At 35.9% G+C, this 17,748-nt stretch overlaps 2 protein-coding genes and 1 long non-coding RNA gene across 3 annotated transcripts; 1 reads left to right on the forward strand and 2 right to left on the reverse strand.

Annotated features, from left to right (window-relative positions):
* Positions 1-541: 541 nt before the first annotated feature.
* Positions 542-2,753, reverse strand: LOC110737737. Its single transcript, XR_002514441.1, has 3 exons — positions 2,429-2,753; positions 2,204-2,333; positions 542-852 (listed from the first exon to the last, which is right to left on the reverse strand). It is a non-coding gene; the product is annotated as an uncharacterized LOC110737737 (long non-coding RNA).
* Positions 2,754-3,606: 853 nt separating this feature from the next.
* On the reverse strand, positions 3,607-4,005 carry LOC110737487. The gene has a single exon (XM_021917845.1). It carries the CDS (start codon positions 4,003-4,005, stop codon positions 3,607-3,609), a length of 399 nt encoding a protein of 132 aa, XP_021773537.1.
* Positions 4,006-12,325: 8,320 nt separating this feature from the next.
* On the forward strand, positions 12,326-15,600 carry LOC110737738 (ras-related protein Rab11B-like). Its single transcript, XM_021918075.1, has 2 exons — positions 12,326-12,999; positions 14,855-15,600. The coding sequence occupies exons 1-2, from the start codon at positions 12,779-12,781 to the stop codon at positions 15,282-15,284; spliced, it is 651 nt and encodes a 216-aa protein (XP_021773767.1). The 5' UTR covers positions 12,326-12,778; the 3' UTR covers positions 15,285-15,600.
* Positions 15,601-17,748: the final 2,148 nt, after the last annotated feature.

The raw sequence follows: 17,748 nt of genomic DNA on the forward strand, positions 1-17,748 counted from the left end.
ATCGGCATAATGTTGTCCGGGATACCCTTGTTTGATATTTGCTACAGATCTAAGATTTAAGCAAGAAAGGAGGTTGACATAAGGTTGTCTGGAGGGAATGACGGGACACTCAGACCTACTGATGCGTTACTTTATTTCTGGGATCGTGGTCACGATGTTTGTGTGGACTTAACAGGGTCTTCTCCTTTAACACAGACAAGGCTATCTGACTTTTGTTCCTGGACAGGTTGTGGTTGATGCGGCTCATCAGAAGCGGGTGAAGTATGAAGCTAGTTATCGGTTGATTGGATATGGTTTCATTCCCTTCTCCTTCTCTTCGCTTGGGGAATTAGAAAAGGAGGCTATTGCGTTGCTGAAGCGGGTTCAGAGGTTCTCGACGACGCAAGACATTGGGGCTCGTGTTGCAGCCTATATCTTCACTAGGGTAGGCTTTGCTATAGCTAGAGGAGTGGGGGCCCATATTGTATCTCGGCTTCCCACTAATTTATTGTAGGTTGTATGACTTTGTCGGTTTTTAATAATAATAATACAATTAAAATCAGAATTTTCAAAAAAAAAAAATTTAGAATTTTATTAATATAAATCAAAAGTTTGTACATTGTTATCTATAAGGAAAATTACAAAATTAAATTATCAATAGTTAAACTAAGAAAAACACAATTAAAAGTTAAAACCAAACAATTTTGTCCCCCAAACAATATTTTCAGCAATTCTTTGGACAGCATTATCATTTCTTTATCTGCTTCTCCAATTTCTCAAGTAAAGCAACTCGGGAACAATTTGGGAAGCATCTTCTTCAGCAGTATCCACCTCTAGAGCACTATTTACACATATACAATGGATCTAAATCCCCTGATAAACAAAACACAAACAAATCAAAATGGGATAATAGAAGAATCGAGCAAAAAAAAAAAGAAGAAGAAAGTAAGGAACTTGAAGTAAGTCAGAAACCTGCAACAAAGAAAAAAAAATCTGCAACACAGAATAAAAATTAGAGCTATCCCATTCCAGCATATAAAATAACACGTTAAATAAAACTATGACAAATCAAATTATAACGGCATTCTTTATTGTTTAGGGTTTAGGGGAACCTCCTAAAGTAGAATTTAAGATATCCTAAGCAGACAAGGCTTTTACACTTCATTCAATTATCTAGTTCACTACACAGAGATGAAAGAAACATACTTTCAAGCTGAGTAATTTAAAGCATCAATATAATCTTAATAAAGAGGTAGGGAAAGCTAAGGCTACAGCTAATTATGTTCTTCCCTCAGCAATATTTTTATGCATAAACATAAGTTAACTAATACTAATCATACAAATCATTATAGGTCAAGAGACAAGTTCATCCAAATTGACCCTAATTCAACATATGCACATTTAGTATATATAGAATTTGCTCAGAATCACACAATCAAACATACAAAGGAAATAAAAACTCCAAAATTGAATCAGAAATCAAGCCGCTCTAGCCACAACCAAAAGGCGGTGACATGCAAGGCTTCTGTAGGCTCATGCCTCATGTGAAAGACTAACCTAGAGAAGAGTTGGCGGTTGATGTTATGAGATGAGAAGAACTCTTCTTTGGTGATGGTGCGACTACTATCACCCTCTTCCATTTGGTTTTGGGAAAAATATGGTCAAAAGAAAGAAAAAGACAATTTCCACCTAAATCATGTGCTTTTAACCAAGACTTGAACAACCTATCATCCTAACTCAAGTTGCCTGAATTCTGCTCATTTCAAAGTCAATTACAGAATTTATAGCAAATAATCCCCAAAAATAACACTAATTAAGTAATCAACTCAGAACCTAAATAATTAAACCCTAATTATATAATCAAATGAACAATACATATAAATCAATACTTATAATTAAACCCTAATATACCTAATCAGACAAATGCTCATTGTTACAATACATAGAAAACATCTGATAACTCAAAAATTTAGAAAAAAAACATCAAAACATTTCCAGTGAACACAAGATATATAAAGCAATCAAAATCACATAACCTAGCAACAATAGTTAATTAGACTCGTAAATTCCCCAAAATTAGACATAAATCTGAATTCATATAAATCAAAGCCTAAACATGGACTTGTTTTTTAGCAAATTTTTCTGTTTCTTGATGAATGCAGAAGAGATGAATTAGAGAGGAACGAGAAAGAATAAAAAGGAGAGATAAAGAGAGAAGTCTTACTCAAAGATCAGGGCACGAAGCTGGAGTTTGAGCGACGTTAGTTCAGCAACTCTCCTCCACCGCCATCAATTACAAATCGAAACTCACCATCGCTGCTCTCCACCATCACCAACAGTTACAAATCGAAACCCTAGAAATCGAAAAAAATCAAAAATTTGAACTAGTAATTATGCAAAGGAACCCTAAATTTGAAATTTAAAGAGGAAAGTTTAAAGAAGCTCATACCATGAACACCAATCAAAACTCTAAAAATCGAACAGCACCGTCGTTATCACTCGCGACCACCATCACCACCGTGACCATCAGTGAATGAGGAGGGAGAAGAAAGAAAGAGAATTTAATTTGTGAGCGACGGTGGTTGTGGATGTGGTTGCGGCTACGGCTGCGGCGATGGTTGCCTTCGTCTTTGAGGAAGAAAAGAGGGAGGACGAGATAAAGAGAGAGGAGAGAGAACTGAGGTGGTAAGGTCTGAGGAGAGTGAACAAGATTACGAGAGAGATGAGAAAAATAGAATAACGGAGTATTTAATATCACTGCCGTGGCAATAGCCTTTCAAGTCGTTGTATTAGTACACCTAATGCAATGGCTTCTTAAAGCTGTTGTGTTAGCTCCACCTTTTGATGTACAAAGTTTATGTCGTTGTATTAGGCTTATCTAATGCAATGGCAATAAAATGAGCCATTGCACTAGCTCTTTTTTGCCGTTGCATTTGATTAAAAATGTAGTTGTGCTTATAAAGTTATCATGCTTATTTAGTCTTTATCAACGCCTGACTGTCGAACAAATGTATCCCAGCATCTACATCTCCAAAGATCAAACTTCTTGACAAAGTCATAACTCTTTGTGAGAGAGTAGAGTTGCAAGAAATTCCAAGTACACAGATTAAGTTATCTCTGGAACTTATGGCTCATGTTCGCTTGCTTGGAAACAATGATCCAGTTGCATGGGAATATTTGTCTGTTGCATGTCAAGCATGTGCTATTGAATTGGCCAACAAAAGATCATCTATCCCCCCTTTAATGATTTTTGATATAACCCAACAAGTGTCCCAAGTCTTCCAACAATGAGATCTTTTAAAGAAGAAAGACCTACAGCTAGATGTAGAGATGGACAACCTGCGAACTGAGATCAATGAAATCATGGAAGAAGAAAATAAGCTTCAAGTCAGAAGAGCTATGGTAGAACAAAAGCTTTAGGATTGTAGACGAGAGAAGAAACAATTGAAGCGCCAGATCTCTAAGAGTGCTCCAATAGTTCAAGAAAATTTGTCTCAATTTGATTGCCATGGTAAATAGATGACGTTGATGAATAAATGCAAGGTTCTTCTTTCTGAGGTTAAATGCAAGGCAATGGCTGAAAAGTCCCTTCATTTGTAAACAGTACATCTTATTTGTCAAAAGCCTCTATGATGGATGCTTTTGTTGTAAGTTTTTATACTGTTCCCATATACTTGGGTTGTACTGTTTTAAGAACTTTCCATTAAGCGCCCTTGGAAACATTTCCCCATCTAACTCTTGCAACAAATAGGCATTCCCAGACATGTCTTTGTGAACTCTAAATGGACCCTCCCACTTAGAAGACCATTTGTCAAAGATATGATCTTTATAGTCATGCTCAAGAAGTTTCATCTTCCACACTAAATCTTCGTCCAAAAAGATTTCATGTTTTACCTTTTTGTTGTAAGATTTTGCTACTTGTTTTTTCTGGGTTTCCATTTTAGCTTGCACTTGGATTTTTTCACCTTCAATGTCCATCAATTCAATGGACATCGATTGTTGGTAGTCTGCTTGGCTTATACCCATTTGTTTAGCTACCCTGGCGAACTTAGCGCTTAAATCGATTTTGAAAAATGAACGGAAATACCGTGCTGGTACATCAAGTTCATGTCCATACAATAATTGGTAAGGAGTAGTCCTATTGCATCTCTCTTTGATGTTCTATATGCCTAAGTAGCATAATGTAAAAGAACGTGCCAATTTTTAGAATTTTCATCCACCATCTTAGCTATTCCTTTAGAGATCACTTTATTAGTGGTTTTGGCTTGTCCATTGGCCTAAGCAAAGTAAGGAGTTGAATGAATCTTTTGGATTTCAAATTCCTTAAGATAGGAATTGAACTCGGGCCCTGTAAACATAGCTGCCTAGTCTACAGTTATAGATTCTGGAATCCCATATCTTGTAAAGATTTTCTCTTCCAAGAACAAGATCACATCCCTTACATTTAAACTTTTGAAAGCCTGGACCTTAATCCACTCTGTGAAGTAATTTGTAGCTATCAGAATATACTCATGGTGAGCATATGAGGGAGGTTTAATAGGCCCAATTGCATCCATCGCCCAACCTCTGAAAGGCTAGTGCTTGATAATGGTGTGTAATTCTATTGCTGGTGTCCTACTTATTGGTCTAAAGTGTTAACATTATTAAAACCTTTTGCATACTGCAAAAAATCTTGTATAACTGAAGGCCAATAAAAACCCATGTGATGGATTAACCACCTCATTTTAATTCCTTCATGGTGTGACCCACAAATTCCATGATGAACTTCTGCTTTAATGGTTTACACTTACTTTGTGCTAACGTACCTTAGTAAAATGCCTTAAGGATTTTTTTTTATACAACTTAATTCCAATAAGAAAGTATTTAGTAGCTGCTAGCCTAACTTTTGCTAGCACCTTCCCTTTTGAGGGGCCTTTCAAGTACTCCTTAATCTCCTCTCTCCAGTCTATGTCCTGGGTGAGGATACTATATTAACGTACTTCTGCCTTCACTTTCTCATCTAAAGGTTTCAATTTTTATGTGTTTATGTGAATCACTGATTCATCGAAACCTTCAGAATCGGGTAGCGATGCTTGTTGTGCTAAAAAGCCAGCCTCTATGTTTTCATCTCTTGGGATATGAGATACTTGGATGAATTCAAAGCATTAATAAGCTCTTGATCGGTAGATGAAAAGGTCATCGCCAGAGGTGAGATTCCTTTATATTCTTTGTTTACTTGCGCTATCACCCATTGCGAATTGCCTAACACCTTAACCTTCGTAACTCCCATATCTTTTAGAGTCCTCAAACCAATCACTAAGGCTTCAAACTCTGCTCTATTATTTATGCATTGAGTTGAGAAAGTAATCGCCATTTTAGTCATTACACCAGAAGGTGAATAAATCACAATCCCACTCCAGTTGACTCTCTCCTGCTAGATCCATCTAAGAACATTGTCCATGGTTTTTCTTCCTGCACTATAACATTCTCCATAGGTGGATGGTCAGCCAAAAAGTCAACCTACGCCTGTACTTTCACGGCTTTCTGAGGCACATAAGTCAGCTCGAATTGTTATAGATGCATACTCCATTTGCACAACCTTCCCGATGAAAGGGTGATTCAATAAGTATTTGAGTACATTTGTTGGTAAAATGATCTCTACCGGGAAATCCATAAAATAGTGATTAAGTTTGATGGAAGCAACATACAAAATCAAACACCACTTTTCAACATTAGTGTATCTAGTTTCAGTATCATGTAGGATTCTGCTTAGATAGAAAATTGCTTATTCATGACCATGTTCATTCTCTTGGGTTAGAATTGCTTGAAATTGAATCCTTGGTAGCTGAAAGATTCAATCTCAATGGCTTTCCATTTTGTTTGGGAGGAATTATTACTGGTGTAGTCGCCAGTTTCCTCTTAATTTGTTCAAAGGATCTTAATGTTCAGACTCCCATTTGATCTTTTCTCCCTGTTTAAGTTTAAGAAGAAGAGAAAACACTTTTGTTTTCCCGGCAAGATTGGTGATAAATCTTCAAACATAGTTAATTTTCCCTAGAAACTTTTGGAGTTCCTTTATTATTGGGTGGAGGTGACGCTTCAAGGACAACCTTAGCCTTGTTCTGATTAACCTCGATGTCGTTCTTATGGACCAGGATTCCCAAGAAGTTACTGGCTTTAACCCTAAAGGGACATTTAAGGGGGTTCATCTTTAGGTTGAACATCCTCATCCTTTCAAATGCTAGAATGAGATGTTCCAAATGCTTTGATAAGTCATGGGATTTTACCAAAACATTGTCTATGTAAACCTCCATAAGTTGCCAATCATTTCATCAAATATGAGATTCATAGCTCTTTGATACGTTGCCCCTGCATTCTTAAGTCCAAATGGCATCGCCACACATTCATAGAGTCCCAAAGAACCTGGGAACCTAAATGCCGTCTTTGAGCGATCATCTTCAGCAATCCTTATTTGGTAGTACCCAGCGAAGCCATCTAGCGTTGATACAAACTCATGTCTTGATGAGGCATCTATCAACATATCTTCTGCAGGCATGGGGTATTGATCCTTTGGGGATGCACTGTTGATATCTCTATAATCTATGCATATCCTGATTTTGCCATTCTTCTTAATCACATAAACAATGTTAGCTATCCACTCTGCATATTTGGTGGGCTGTATGAATCCTGCCTCCAAGAGTTTGGCAATTTCTTCCTTTATTTTTGGAATTAATTCTGGCGATAAACGTCTTGGATTTTAGACTTTAGGGTTGTAACCAAGTTTAATAGGAAGCCTATGCTGGAAGATAGAAGGATCTATACCAGGCATTTCGTGATGCTCCCATGAGAAACAATCCTTGTATTTGTGAAGTATGTCAATCAATAATGACTTGTCCTCACTATGTAATTCCTTACTTATACAAGTGAATCTAGGTCAATCATTAGTTTCGATATTGACTTCTTCTAGAGGATCATGGACTTCCTATTTGATATCTTTACTCTTAGCCCATACCTTTTTATTCTCTTCTCCACCATAAAACTCTCTATCTGAGTTTGGCGATGATCAAGTATGGTCATCAGAGTTTGAGTAATCAGACAAACATCCAGGAGTCTCCATGTTTGTGTTAACCTCTATATTATATTGTGAATAATAACTTGCATATAGATTTTGAAGGGCTAATAAAGTACCAGATCTGAATTTGCTTTTCATGTAATTATCCATAATATTTGTTCAAACTACAAATGTACAAAGAAAAGATACTAAACATATCTAATCTTAAGTACTCCAAACTCAAATCTAGACTCTGCAGGTGAATTATGTTTATCTTCATCTGCATCTGCCTCTTCTATCTTGGCGATTGCACTTGACACCACCTTCAGTTTAGGAACGGACTGGGAATCAAGTTTGAGTACAATCTCATCTGTCTTTGGTGTTGACTTCACAAGAACCCTTGGAAAATCTTGGTTAGTATCAATCATAAAAGCTTCTACATCAGCACAAACTACTTCGTATTCATCACCATTCCATAATATTATTTTCTGATTCAAAGAAGAAGGAATAGCATACGTTTGATACAACCATTCTCTACCTAGGATAACATTACAAGATTCTTCTCCTCTTAGTAGTACCTACTTGGATCTCAATAAATGCCAGCCCTTCAGTACATTCAGACTTACCATTGAAACCAGCTATATTAATCTTAACACTGGCCAAATCTTTTTTTCTTTTATAAATTTTATGAAAAATAGACAAAGGCATCAGATTTATTGTGGCTCCTGTATCGACTAATACTTTTCTTAGCTCAAACCCTTCAAAATTCACAGTCACAAAAAGAGGTTTATTGTGTGCATTATTAACATTGTAATTTTTTAACAAATGTCGAATGACTAACTGTTCTTGATCATGTGTTATTGTTTCTCTACTAGGTGAGCTAGATGATGCTTTATTCAATTCAGCATATATAGTAGAGAGTTTATACTTACCTGTAGCTTCTGCCTGATCCACTTCATATGCCCATGAATTGGTACCAGGCTTCACTACTTGAGCTCTAAACTCCACTAAAGTCACAGTATTTCAATATGCCTCGCAATCCTCCTCTGAATACTTTAACAGAAATTACAGATCTGATCTTGAAACTTCCAGATTAAGACCTTCTAGGTCATAGTCTAGTAACTCAGATGCTAGTTGATCTGTGGCCATCAGATCCTCGCCTAAGTTTTCTTCCTTATGATATTCTAAAGCTGGGTCCCTTTTCGGAATGCTTTCCGTCAGCTCATTCACTATGGGATGATTCTGGATATCATCGCCAGGCGGCTCGATAGATTTTTCACCATCCATCGATTGTCCAATCGATGTGTCAACTCCAGGTTGGAAAATTTGTGATGGAAAGGTTCTAAGGACACCTTTCTTCAAAGCATCTTCATCCAGTTGAACTGTCATTGGTTGAATCTGGCTGCTTAAACTTCTTCAGACTGATTTCGCCTTTTTTTTTTATGGATTTCCTTTTCTCCTTGAGCTTTAGGTTATCATTATTCGTCATTCTGTCTTTCAACACTCCTTCTGTTCTTCTTTTCATGCTTACACAGTTGTCATATTGGCCATAGGTAAAAAGTTCTCCTTTCCTTTATTCACCTTATGTAAACTCAGCTTATTTTTCATAGAAGGATTCAGATTTTTTATTTATGTCCTCTTCTTATGGTGAATTCTTTGGTGTCTGGGTATCCAATTATGATAATTTGGAATGATCTCAGTCCTGATCAATTCAAAATGCAACAAATCAACACAAGAATGACAAAGATTGTGCCGCAAATTCTAAAGTCCCTCTACTACTTTAGTTTGCAAGGGAAATAATTGAATTGCCTCTTTGTAAGAATGTGCCTTTTGTTTGCGATTGCTCATCTTGTCAGGTGACCTATTAGCGTTTTGACCATTCTCAATGGACTTAGTTTTGTCCTTCTTCCCTTTAGGATTGAATTCAGCAAGTTCATCGCCTAATATTCCTACTCTGAAACGATTACTACATTCGTTTTGATCTTTTTCTTTAGAAACCCTTTGAAGGCCAAACATTCACTGGTAGCATGAGCAGAACTAAAGTGCCATTTCCATATCATCATATCTTCATAGTCATCGTCCTGACATTGGGGTGACACAATTACTCCTTTATTGACTAACCTCTCATACAATCTGACTGCAACAGTAACCTCTTTCAGTCTCTGTATTTCATCCTGCACAATATCCATGTCAGCACTTACCATAAAATAATTCGTTTCATGGACTTCAAATTCTGAAGCAGATTCTGACTCTACTTCACAAGAGCTAACTTTTTCATTAGGGAAATTTATGTGTTGTTTTTTTTTTATCAATTTCATCCTGAATCTTGTTCCTAAATATTATGCAATCGCTAGTCTTATGAGTAAAAGTATCATGCCATTTACAGTAGTTCTTTCCTTTGACCTCATGAGGACGTACTTCTTGTTTTATGCCTCCCTGCTAACTTAATCTTTTTATGACTTAAAAGCCAATCAAAAATTTCATCACATCTCCTAATATCGAAGGTGTATTCTCTCTTTTAATCAGATTTCAAATCTTTCTTATAACTGAACTTCTTATTAGTTAAAGGAGGACATTTAAACGAAGGACCCTATACAAATTCAACTATCATTGCCTCATACATGTCATCTTCCTGAGTACACTCTTCAACCATACTAGCATAATACTTATGTTTAGATCTAGACTCTTCTTCTAAACATCTTTTGTAAGCCATTACAGTGTTAGATAAAGCGACAAAATCAGGGAAATTTTGTCCTTCAAACTTTTTGCTGAAAAGAAAAGACAAACCCTTTTGAACGACAGACACGAATTCTGACTCAAGTATATTCAAGTGACATCTAATCTTAGCATTCTTAAATCTATGTATGTAATCCCGTACAGGCTCTCCTTTTTCTTCCACTATCTGGGCTAAATCACCTATAGTGACCCATGCTTCAACCCTATTGAAATGGCGAAGATATTGTATTTGCATATCTTGTCAATTTTAAATTGAATTTGGTGGTAAGTGAGTAAACCATGAAAAGACAGTACTAGTAAGAGAATTGGAAAACATTCTAAACTTAAGGAATTCATTATCTGCCGCCTCTCTACATTGGCAGTTGAATATGGCCAAGTGTTCCTCAGCAGACATTGTACTGTCACCAAAGAAAAGAGGGGAAAATTCAGGATCTTTGAACCCTCTTGGAAACGAATACATCTTATCAATCCACTCAGGATATGGACTGCACGTTCCCTTTCAAGCATATCCACCATTTTGACCCATAGCCCTTTGGATCATTTCCTCCACCAGTCTGAGTAGGGGTTCTTGTCCCATTTGTGGAGGTTGACCTTACATTGGACCATTAGGTTGTTGAACTGGTATATCTTGCATATGAAAAGGATTATATTGATTCCCTTGAGAATTATGGAAACCCCTATATCCAACGCATGTCCCTCCTAAAGTATTAAGATTGGGTTGAGCCATCGCTGGATACCTATCTCCATATGGACCACTGGCCTGACCCTGATTCCATGAGGAACCTTGTGAAGGGTGGACAGGGATTGAGTATCCATGTGGATAATGGTTATAACTCCCAGGTTGTCTGGATGATTGTTGACCATTCATGCCAATAGGTTGAGAGGACATCCTTTGTGCAGATACAACAGCTTGTGTGTGGCATGATGGATCTGGCAGATCTCCAATACTATAGTTGGCATAACTAACTCCAATCTCTACTCCCGAAGGAGGTATGTTACTCATTGAAGAGGTTAATGGCTGTGTGGTAACCGGTAGAGGCAAAGAAGAAGAAGATGGACCCTGGCCATTATGGTTATAGCCTGACTCATAACCTAGCCCTAAACCATTAACTCTTCGTTGACTCCTATGTATACCCCTCATCAGAACCAATAGGAAGGATACTTCTTGGAATTGATAGAGGGGGAATATTTGCATGAGATCTTGTCATATTCTCTACTTTACGGTATCCCAGAGGGACGTTATCCCTTTGATTTGCTTCAGTAATCCCACTACCTAAAGCAATTAAAACATTCATCAACTTCTCATTAAGTTGGTTATGCTTCTCCACTAAAGGTTCAAGCCTTGTAACCACTTCGGTTGCTACACTTTTTGATAATGCCACGTTAGTAGCGTTCAGAGTATCATTAATATCTAAAATAATTCTATCTACCTGTCTAGTAACCGCTTCTTAGGTAATGGAGTCAAAGTTTCGCAACTCGACACTTACCACTCTGGAAGTTTCTTTCACCATGACACGATAGTAGTTATCAAACTGCTTCCTATTATTTTCTTTTAGATCCTCCATCAGACTCTTCACGATTTCCACATATTTAGTGTAAATTATGTTGAGTAAGTGTTTGGTAGGGGACTGGCTTTTCATTCCTTCTAAAACCGATTCATCTTGCCTTTGTGTATGAGGCTCGAATGGTTCGAAAGAGTGTGCCATGTGTTCCGTTGGCAGTTGATTTTCTAGATCTATTTGATCCTCTAAAATAGGTTCAGGATTGTGTTTAGAAGAATTAACATCTTTCTGAGTGTTTCCTTTACGTGCTGAACACTTAGGAGCCATGGGAAAAACTTCCAAATTAACAAGAGTTAAATGGATTAAATATAGTATTCTCCCACTGTGGTCGCCAAAAAACTTGTTGAGGTAAATATTGCTCTTTACCAACAAGTTAAATACTCTATCTTGTTCTAGAGTATTAGGGGGCTGCCCCTCGAGTTACCGGTTTCAAAGATTGATAACCCTGCTAAGGAAGCTTTTCCAAAAGAAGTAAAACAAGTTAGATTGCTCAAAGAAACGAGTAGATGATACAAATGCATTCCATCAATTTAAGGATAGAGTCAGATCTACAATTGTACAAGTTAAAGGAGAGGTTACCTCCATGGTCATACAATTGGAAAAGACGAACGACCTTCAATACATGCTATGTGATAAACTGCACTATTGCTTGGCTACTAAGCCAAGGGAAACTACGAAAGCTAAGAAGAAAGCTTAAAAGAAATTAAATGCTTATTGTTGATTTATTTGCTGATGCCCTTCTTTTTGTCCCTGCAATTCTATTTATAGGCAAAATGGAGCGGTTATGGCTGACTCCCATAACTGTTGTACGGTTATGCTTCTTGGCGCCAATACTACTTTGAAAATTAAAATCATCCATTAGCCTTCTAATCTGGTTTATGTATTATTGGGTCTTAGCGTGATATCAACCCAGCGGTTGTAATGTTTTAATCAAATTAGCCCAAAGACCCTTCACTGACTCTAGGACTTCTCAGCTTGGTCAAAGTCAAGAAAGTCCATTAAAATGTCAAAAATATGATTTTTGGGTGTAACAGTGGTGTATTTGAGGATGTTTTTTTTTTTTTTCTTACAAAATTTCCCATTTTAAATTATGTTCCCATCAAATCCTAATTCACCTAGGTCAATTAGCAAATTAGTAAATACTTCGTAAAATTTTGGCATAACTTTTTATTTATAAAAAAAAATTGAAAAAAATGTAGGAAGTCACGTGATGAGAGAGAAACAGAAATTCCAATACATGAACAACTTAACAAAGTCTTACATCCACCCCACGAATTATCACAAGTTCTCTGTTTCCCACCCCTTTCCCTCTCTCTCCCCCTTAATTATGATTAAAAACCCCAAATATAAATAAACCCAAACAAACCCTCCTTTTTTCAAAATTCACACATTTCATAATCCTCTTCATCTTCTTCTCGAAGAAAATTCTCGCCATTTTCAGAGGAGAGAGAAAGCTCGGAAACACCCGATAATGGCGGCTTACAGAGCAGAAGATGACTACGATTACTTGTTCAAAGTAGTATTAATTGGCGATTCTGGCGTCGGAAAATCCAACCTTCTCTCTCGTTTCACCCGCAATGAGTTTAACCTTGAATCCAAATCAACCATCGGTGTTGAATTCGCTACTCGTAGCATTCATGTTGATGATAAGATTGTTAAAGCTCAGATTTGGGATACTGCTGGTCAGGAAAGGTACTTTAGTTTTGTGATTTTGCATGCATTTTGATTTTTTTTTTTTTTTTAATTTTTTTGTGTAATTGATCTTTGTATTGTTTGTTTTTGAGCCCTAATTTTGTGTTTATTTAGTGCATTTTTTGAATTTTTTTTGACTTGTTCTACGATTTTATGGTCTTTGGTCAATGGTGTTGCTGAATTATGCGTTTTTGATTAGCTGTTGACTATTTCTTTGGAATTAGGTTTATTTCATTTGACTTGATTTTGATTGGAAAGTGGATAATAGTTAATTGATTAGCCATTTGTTGTTTTTTCCTGTTTTTTGTTTTGATGCTGTAATTGAAATTTGGATATATTTTGACCTGACCCTGGATTATGAGATATTATGCATGAGTAAATAATTTGAATTTGCTAATTGCAAAGAAGTGGAATGTTCGAATAGTCGAATACACAGATTGTTGGAGAGGCATTGATCGTCGAGCTCGGCGATCAATCTTAGACATATGTTGATCTTGTTTGATTTTCTGAATGGGTGGTTTTCACTTGAAAAGGATGGAAGGATTGAGGGGGTTGGGGGAGAGGGGTTTTTGTTGCTAGGTTTTGACTTGTTGATGTGTATATTTTGATATTCATGTTCGCTTTGTTTTGCGTTATGCTCTCTAATTGTATGACAATATTAGCCTGAAATGCAAGAATAAAAGTGTGTTGATATTGGTATGCATAATGGCTTTATGTTATAACCGTTTGGGAGGATACAATTCGTGTCATACGTTTTCCTCGTTAGGTGTCTTGAGAGTAAGAATATCCAGCTCTGTATATGTTTGTGTAAGAAAATTTTATTAAAACTTGTATGGCGCAACAATGGAAATATCTACTCATATATCTTTCCTTACATTTTGCAAAAGAGATGAAATTTGTCATATCCTTGGCAGTCACAAATTAAATTGTTGAATTATCCTAAGCTGCATAAATGAAGATAGTCTATAAGGGCCAATTAGACTGCTAAGAAAGGAGGTACCCACTTAAGATGGTAGCAGTCGTAGTGGTGGTATGAACAGTGAAAGAATATGCCTGTGTTATAAGGAATGATATCAAGAGAGTAATATTTCAGGGCTGGAAGTCAGTAGAATCTGCTCATGTTCTGATTTTACTTATGCAAGCTCAGCATGTTTTTTGATGAGTTAAATCCGTGGAAGAAACTTTAATTCATACTCATCATTTGGAAGAGACAATACTTATGAAGCTTTGGTCATTATATGAGAATTCATTCTTGAAAGTGGATTGGTGCTTAATTTTTAATTAAATTTCCAACCAGGACTTGTAATTTTCGTACAAACTTCTTCAGAGGTTGCTTTATTCATTGCACTTTGTATGATTTACATTTCTGCTGCTTATTTTTCATTGGACTTTGAAAGTTTGATCTGGATAAGGTTCTTGTCCAGTAAAATGGATCAAAATATATATGTTTATGTGATTTTAAGTATTAATTAAGCTGCTTGTCATTACTGTATTTGAGTAGTCAAGGATTGGGTGTGAAGTATAAGAAATTAACTGTAATTTGTTGATCTTTTAAGCATTTCCTGATGTTTACAGTAAAGTTTCTTAGTAGGCTATTAACATTTATTGTCATAATCTTCTGTGTTTTCATTTGTTAAAATACACATTTTGTGTCAAACTTTCCCCATCAATTCATGAAAATTACGCTGAATTATAAAATCGGCCTAATATGTTGCTGTTTAGTATATATCTTGTTTAAAATTTTAGCTTTTCATAGCCGTTTCCTTTCTCTTAAGGTGTCATTAAAATTTTATTGTATTGTTTGTCATTAATCTCTAAATAATGGTCATTCCTTTCCTCATGTTGGTCATTGAAGGTACCGTGCTATAACTAGTGCATACTACAGAGGGGCTGTTGGTGCTCTATTGGTCTATGATGTTACCAGGCATGTAACGTTTGAGAACATTGAGAGATGGTTAAAGGAATTGCGAGATCATACAGATTCCAGCATTGTGATAATGCTCGTGGCAAACAAGGCTGATTTGAGGCACTTGCGTGCTGTTTCCACTGAGGATGCCAAGGCCTTTGCAGAAAGAGAGAACCTCTTCTTCATGGAGACATCTGCTCTTGAATCTTTAAATGTTGAAAACGCATTTAGTGAAGTCCTCACCCAAGTATATCATGTTGTCTGCCGCAAAGCACTTGATGTTGGGGGTGACCCAACTGCCTTGCCAAAGGGTCAAACCATTGATATCGGTAAGGATGATGTATCTGAAGTGAAAAAGGTTGGTTGCTGTTCTGCCTGATCCAGCTGTAAGATAATCGAGATGCTTATCTCATCGCACAGGAAATTTTTGTAAAGTTCTCACAGCAAGCCATGGGTTTTGTGAAAATCATTCGAAGTACACATTTATATTCATTTCAGAACTTTGAAGAGGCCAGATTATTGAAGTAAAGAGGGATATGCTTATTTTGGTTTTATATTCCTTCTCTGCTTATGGTAATTTGTGTTTCCTCGTCTTATACGGAGTACTATCTACAGACATACAGTACTAATAATAGCTTAGACATGTTTTCAGAATTCAATTTAATTTTCCAAAAGTTTATTGGCATTGAACACTATTTTCATAAGAGCAAATAGATAGACTTGGAAAAACTAACTCGCACGGTATACATGCGAAACACTATGGATCCAACATGACAATGCAAGATGATAAGCCAATAATAGATAAACTTGTAACACTTTTGTATAGAAGTTTAACAAAGTTTGAAGTTTTATGTGGATGAAAAATTAATTGCAGGTTTCTAAAATTCGTTGAAAGTCAATTAGTAGTTGGCAATTGGCATGCCTTATTGCCTTGTGCATCCAAAGGAGAATCAATTGTAATATTATTATTTTTCAGAAAAATCTCAAGACTAATAATCATCATTGAGCAAATAAACTACACGTCTACGCACATCATTTAATATACAGGTGGATTGAGTTTAAGTTAGGACAATGATTTTGGTTGTACAAGCAGTCAAGCACCATTGGTAGTTTGGTACCAACAATTAATTAAATCAGCTATGAGTAATAAGCTAGTTGTTTCAACTTAATATATTTCAATTTAAATGTTGGATATACAACATTTTGTTTACGGAGAGCTCTCTCCCCCTATTAAAGCTAGACTCGGGTAGAATTTGAATTAGTTGAAGTATGAAATTATCGGACAAAAAACAAAATGAGAAATGTATGTAATGTATGCATGCTATTAGGATCACATTGATAAAGCAGAACAATACATTATTTGACTTACTTGTCAAAGTAATAACCATCACGTCCAAACCGATAATTGAATCATCAAAATCATTACCTTATTGCTTGTGATTCTAAATTCACAAGTTACATGAACCAAATCAACATGATTAAATAGTATGATTGACAAAGAAACTGTACTTATTTAATTGAGAACATGCATATCAGCAATAACGGATCCAGAAATTAAAATATAGACCGGGCCAATCGATCTCTAAAGTTTATTCATAAATTATCCTAATTTTAATTTCGACAAAGAATAAAAAAGAAAGATTATAAGAAGTAGAATATTATCCTTAAACTAACTAAAAGGACCATCAATTAAAAAAAAAAAAAAAAAGTTGAGCATTGAGGGGGGGAAAAAGGCACAAAAAAGAGAGAAAATAATGTGACATACTGGTTTCGATCTCAGAACCAGCATTAATTGGGCTATAAGCACAAATGGAGCCAACTTAGCCAAGGTGCTTTGCATCTATTTTTTTACAGTTTAAATAGATAGTTGTATATAGTTTTTTAGGATCATGGGGCGGGCCATGACCTGGGCTGGCCACCCCCTAAATCCGTCATTGCACATAGGATCTAAATTATGATTAAAGCTAAGTCTACTAATTAGAGCAATTGATGGATAAAAACTGACTTGTTACTCAAAGTAAAATAATTTGTCTCCATAAGTAGAAAAGACTCAAAGTAGAACAAAGTTTTCATATGAATATGACTAGCATGTTCTAAATCATACGAGGGAGTGTTGAGCATGCGTATAATATTTGGTGCATTGCCCTTACATTTGGATTATCAAGGGCAGTTATTAAGTTTTCATAGCTACACTTTAAGCCAAATAAAGGTAGCTACTAGCTAGTAAATAATATCCTACATTATTACGCATTTACTTTTATTAGATATATTTTTTTTGTGGTTAGAGAGCCACAAGAACGAGAGATGAGAATCGATCTTAGGATTTCCTGAAATTGAGAGGGAAGCTCTAACTAATTGAGTTAATCCTCACTCTCTACTTGCATTAGATATGCTTATATGTTGTAGTAATATCTTTGATTAACAGGTTTTTTTTTTTTTTTTTTTTTTTTTTTTTTTTTTTTTTAATTTCTTTCTCTTTCGGATGGGGGAACGGGGGATTAATTTTATCAAATAATGCTCTATAAGGTAAGTAACTTTTAATTAGTTCTCTTTATTTCATAACCTTCCTTTGTTCGGAGCCTCTTGTAGACTTGTACTTATCGTGATATCGTATTCACTTGGGTTTTTTTTTTTTTTTTTTCTTGAAATAAAAAATCTAGACAATAAGGATCCCGAGGGAGACAATCTTTCTAGTAGTACTGTAATTTCTATCTCTAATTACTCTTTTGATCTCTAAAAAGAATAAGGCAAAGTTTATGTACGTGAGTAATCTGAGTATACACAATTATTAACCAGGAGAGTGACAACTATAACAAGTGATTAATTTATCAAATAAAGTATAG

The sequence above is a fragment of the Chenopodium quinoa genome, unplaced genomic scaffold (assembly GCF_001683475.1).
Source record: "Chenopodium quinoa cultivar QQ74 unplaced genomic scaffold, ASM168347v1, whole genome shotgun sequence".
Taxonomy (NCBI): domain Eukaryota; kingdom Viridiplantae; phylum Streptophyta; class Magnoliopsida; order Caryophyllales; family Amaranthaceae; genus Chenopodium; species Chenopodium quinoa.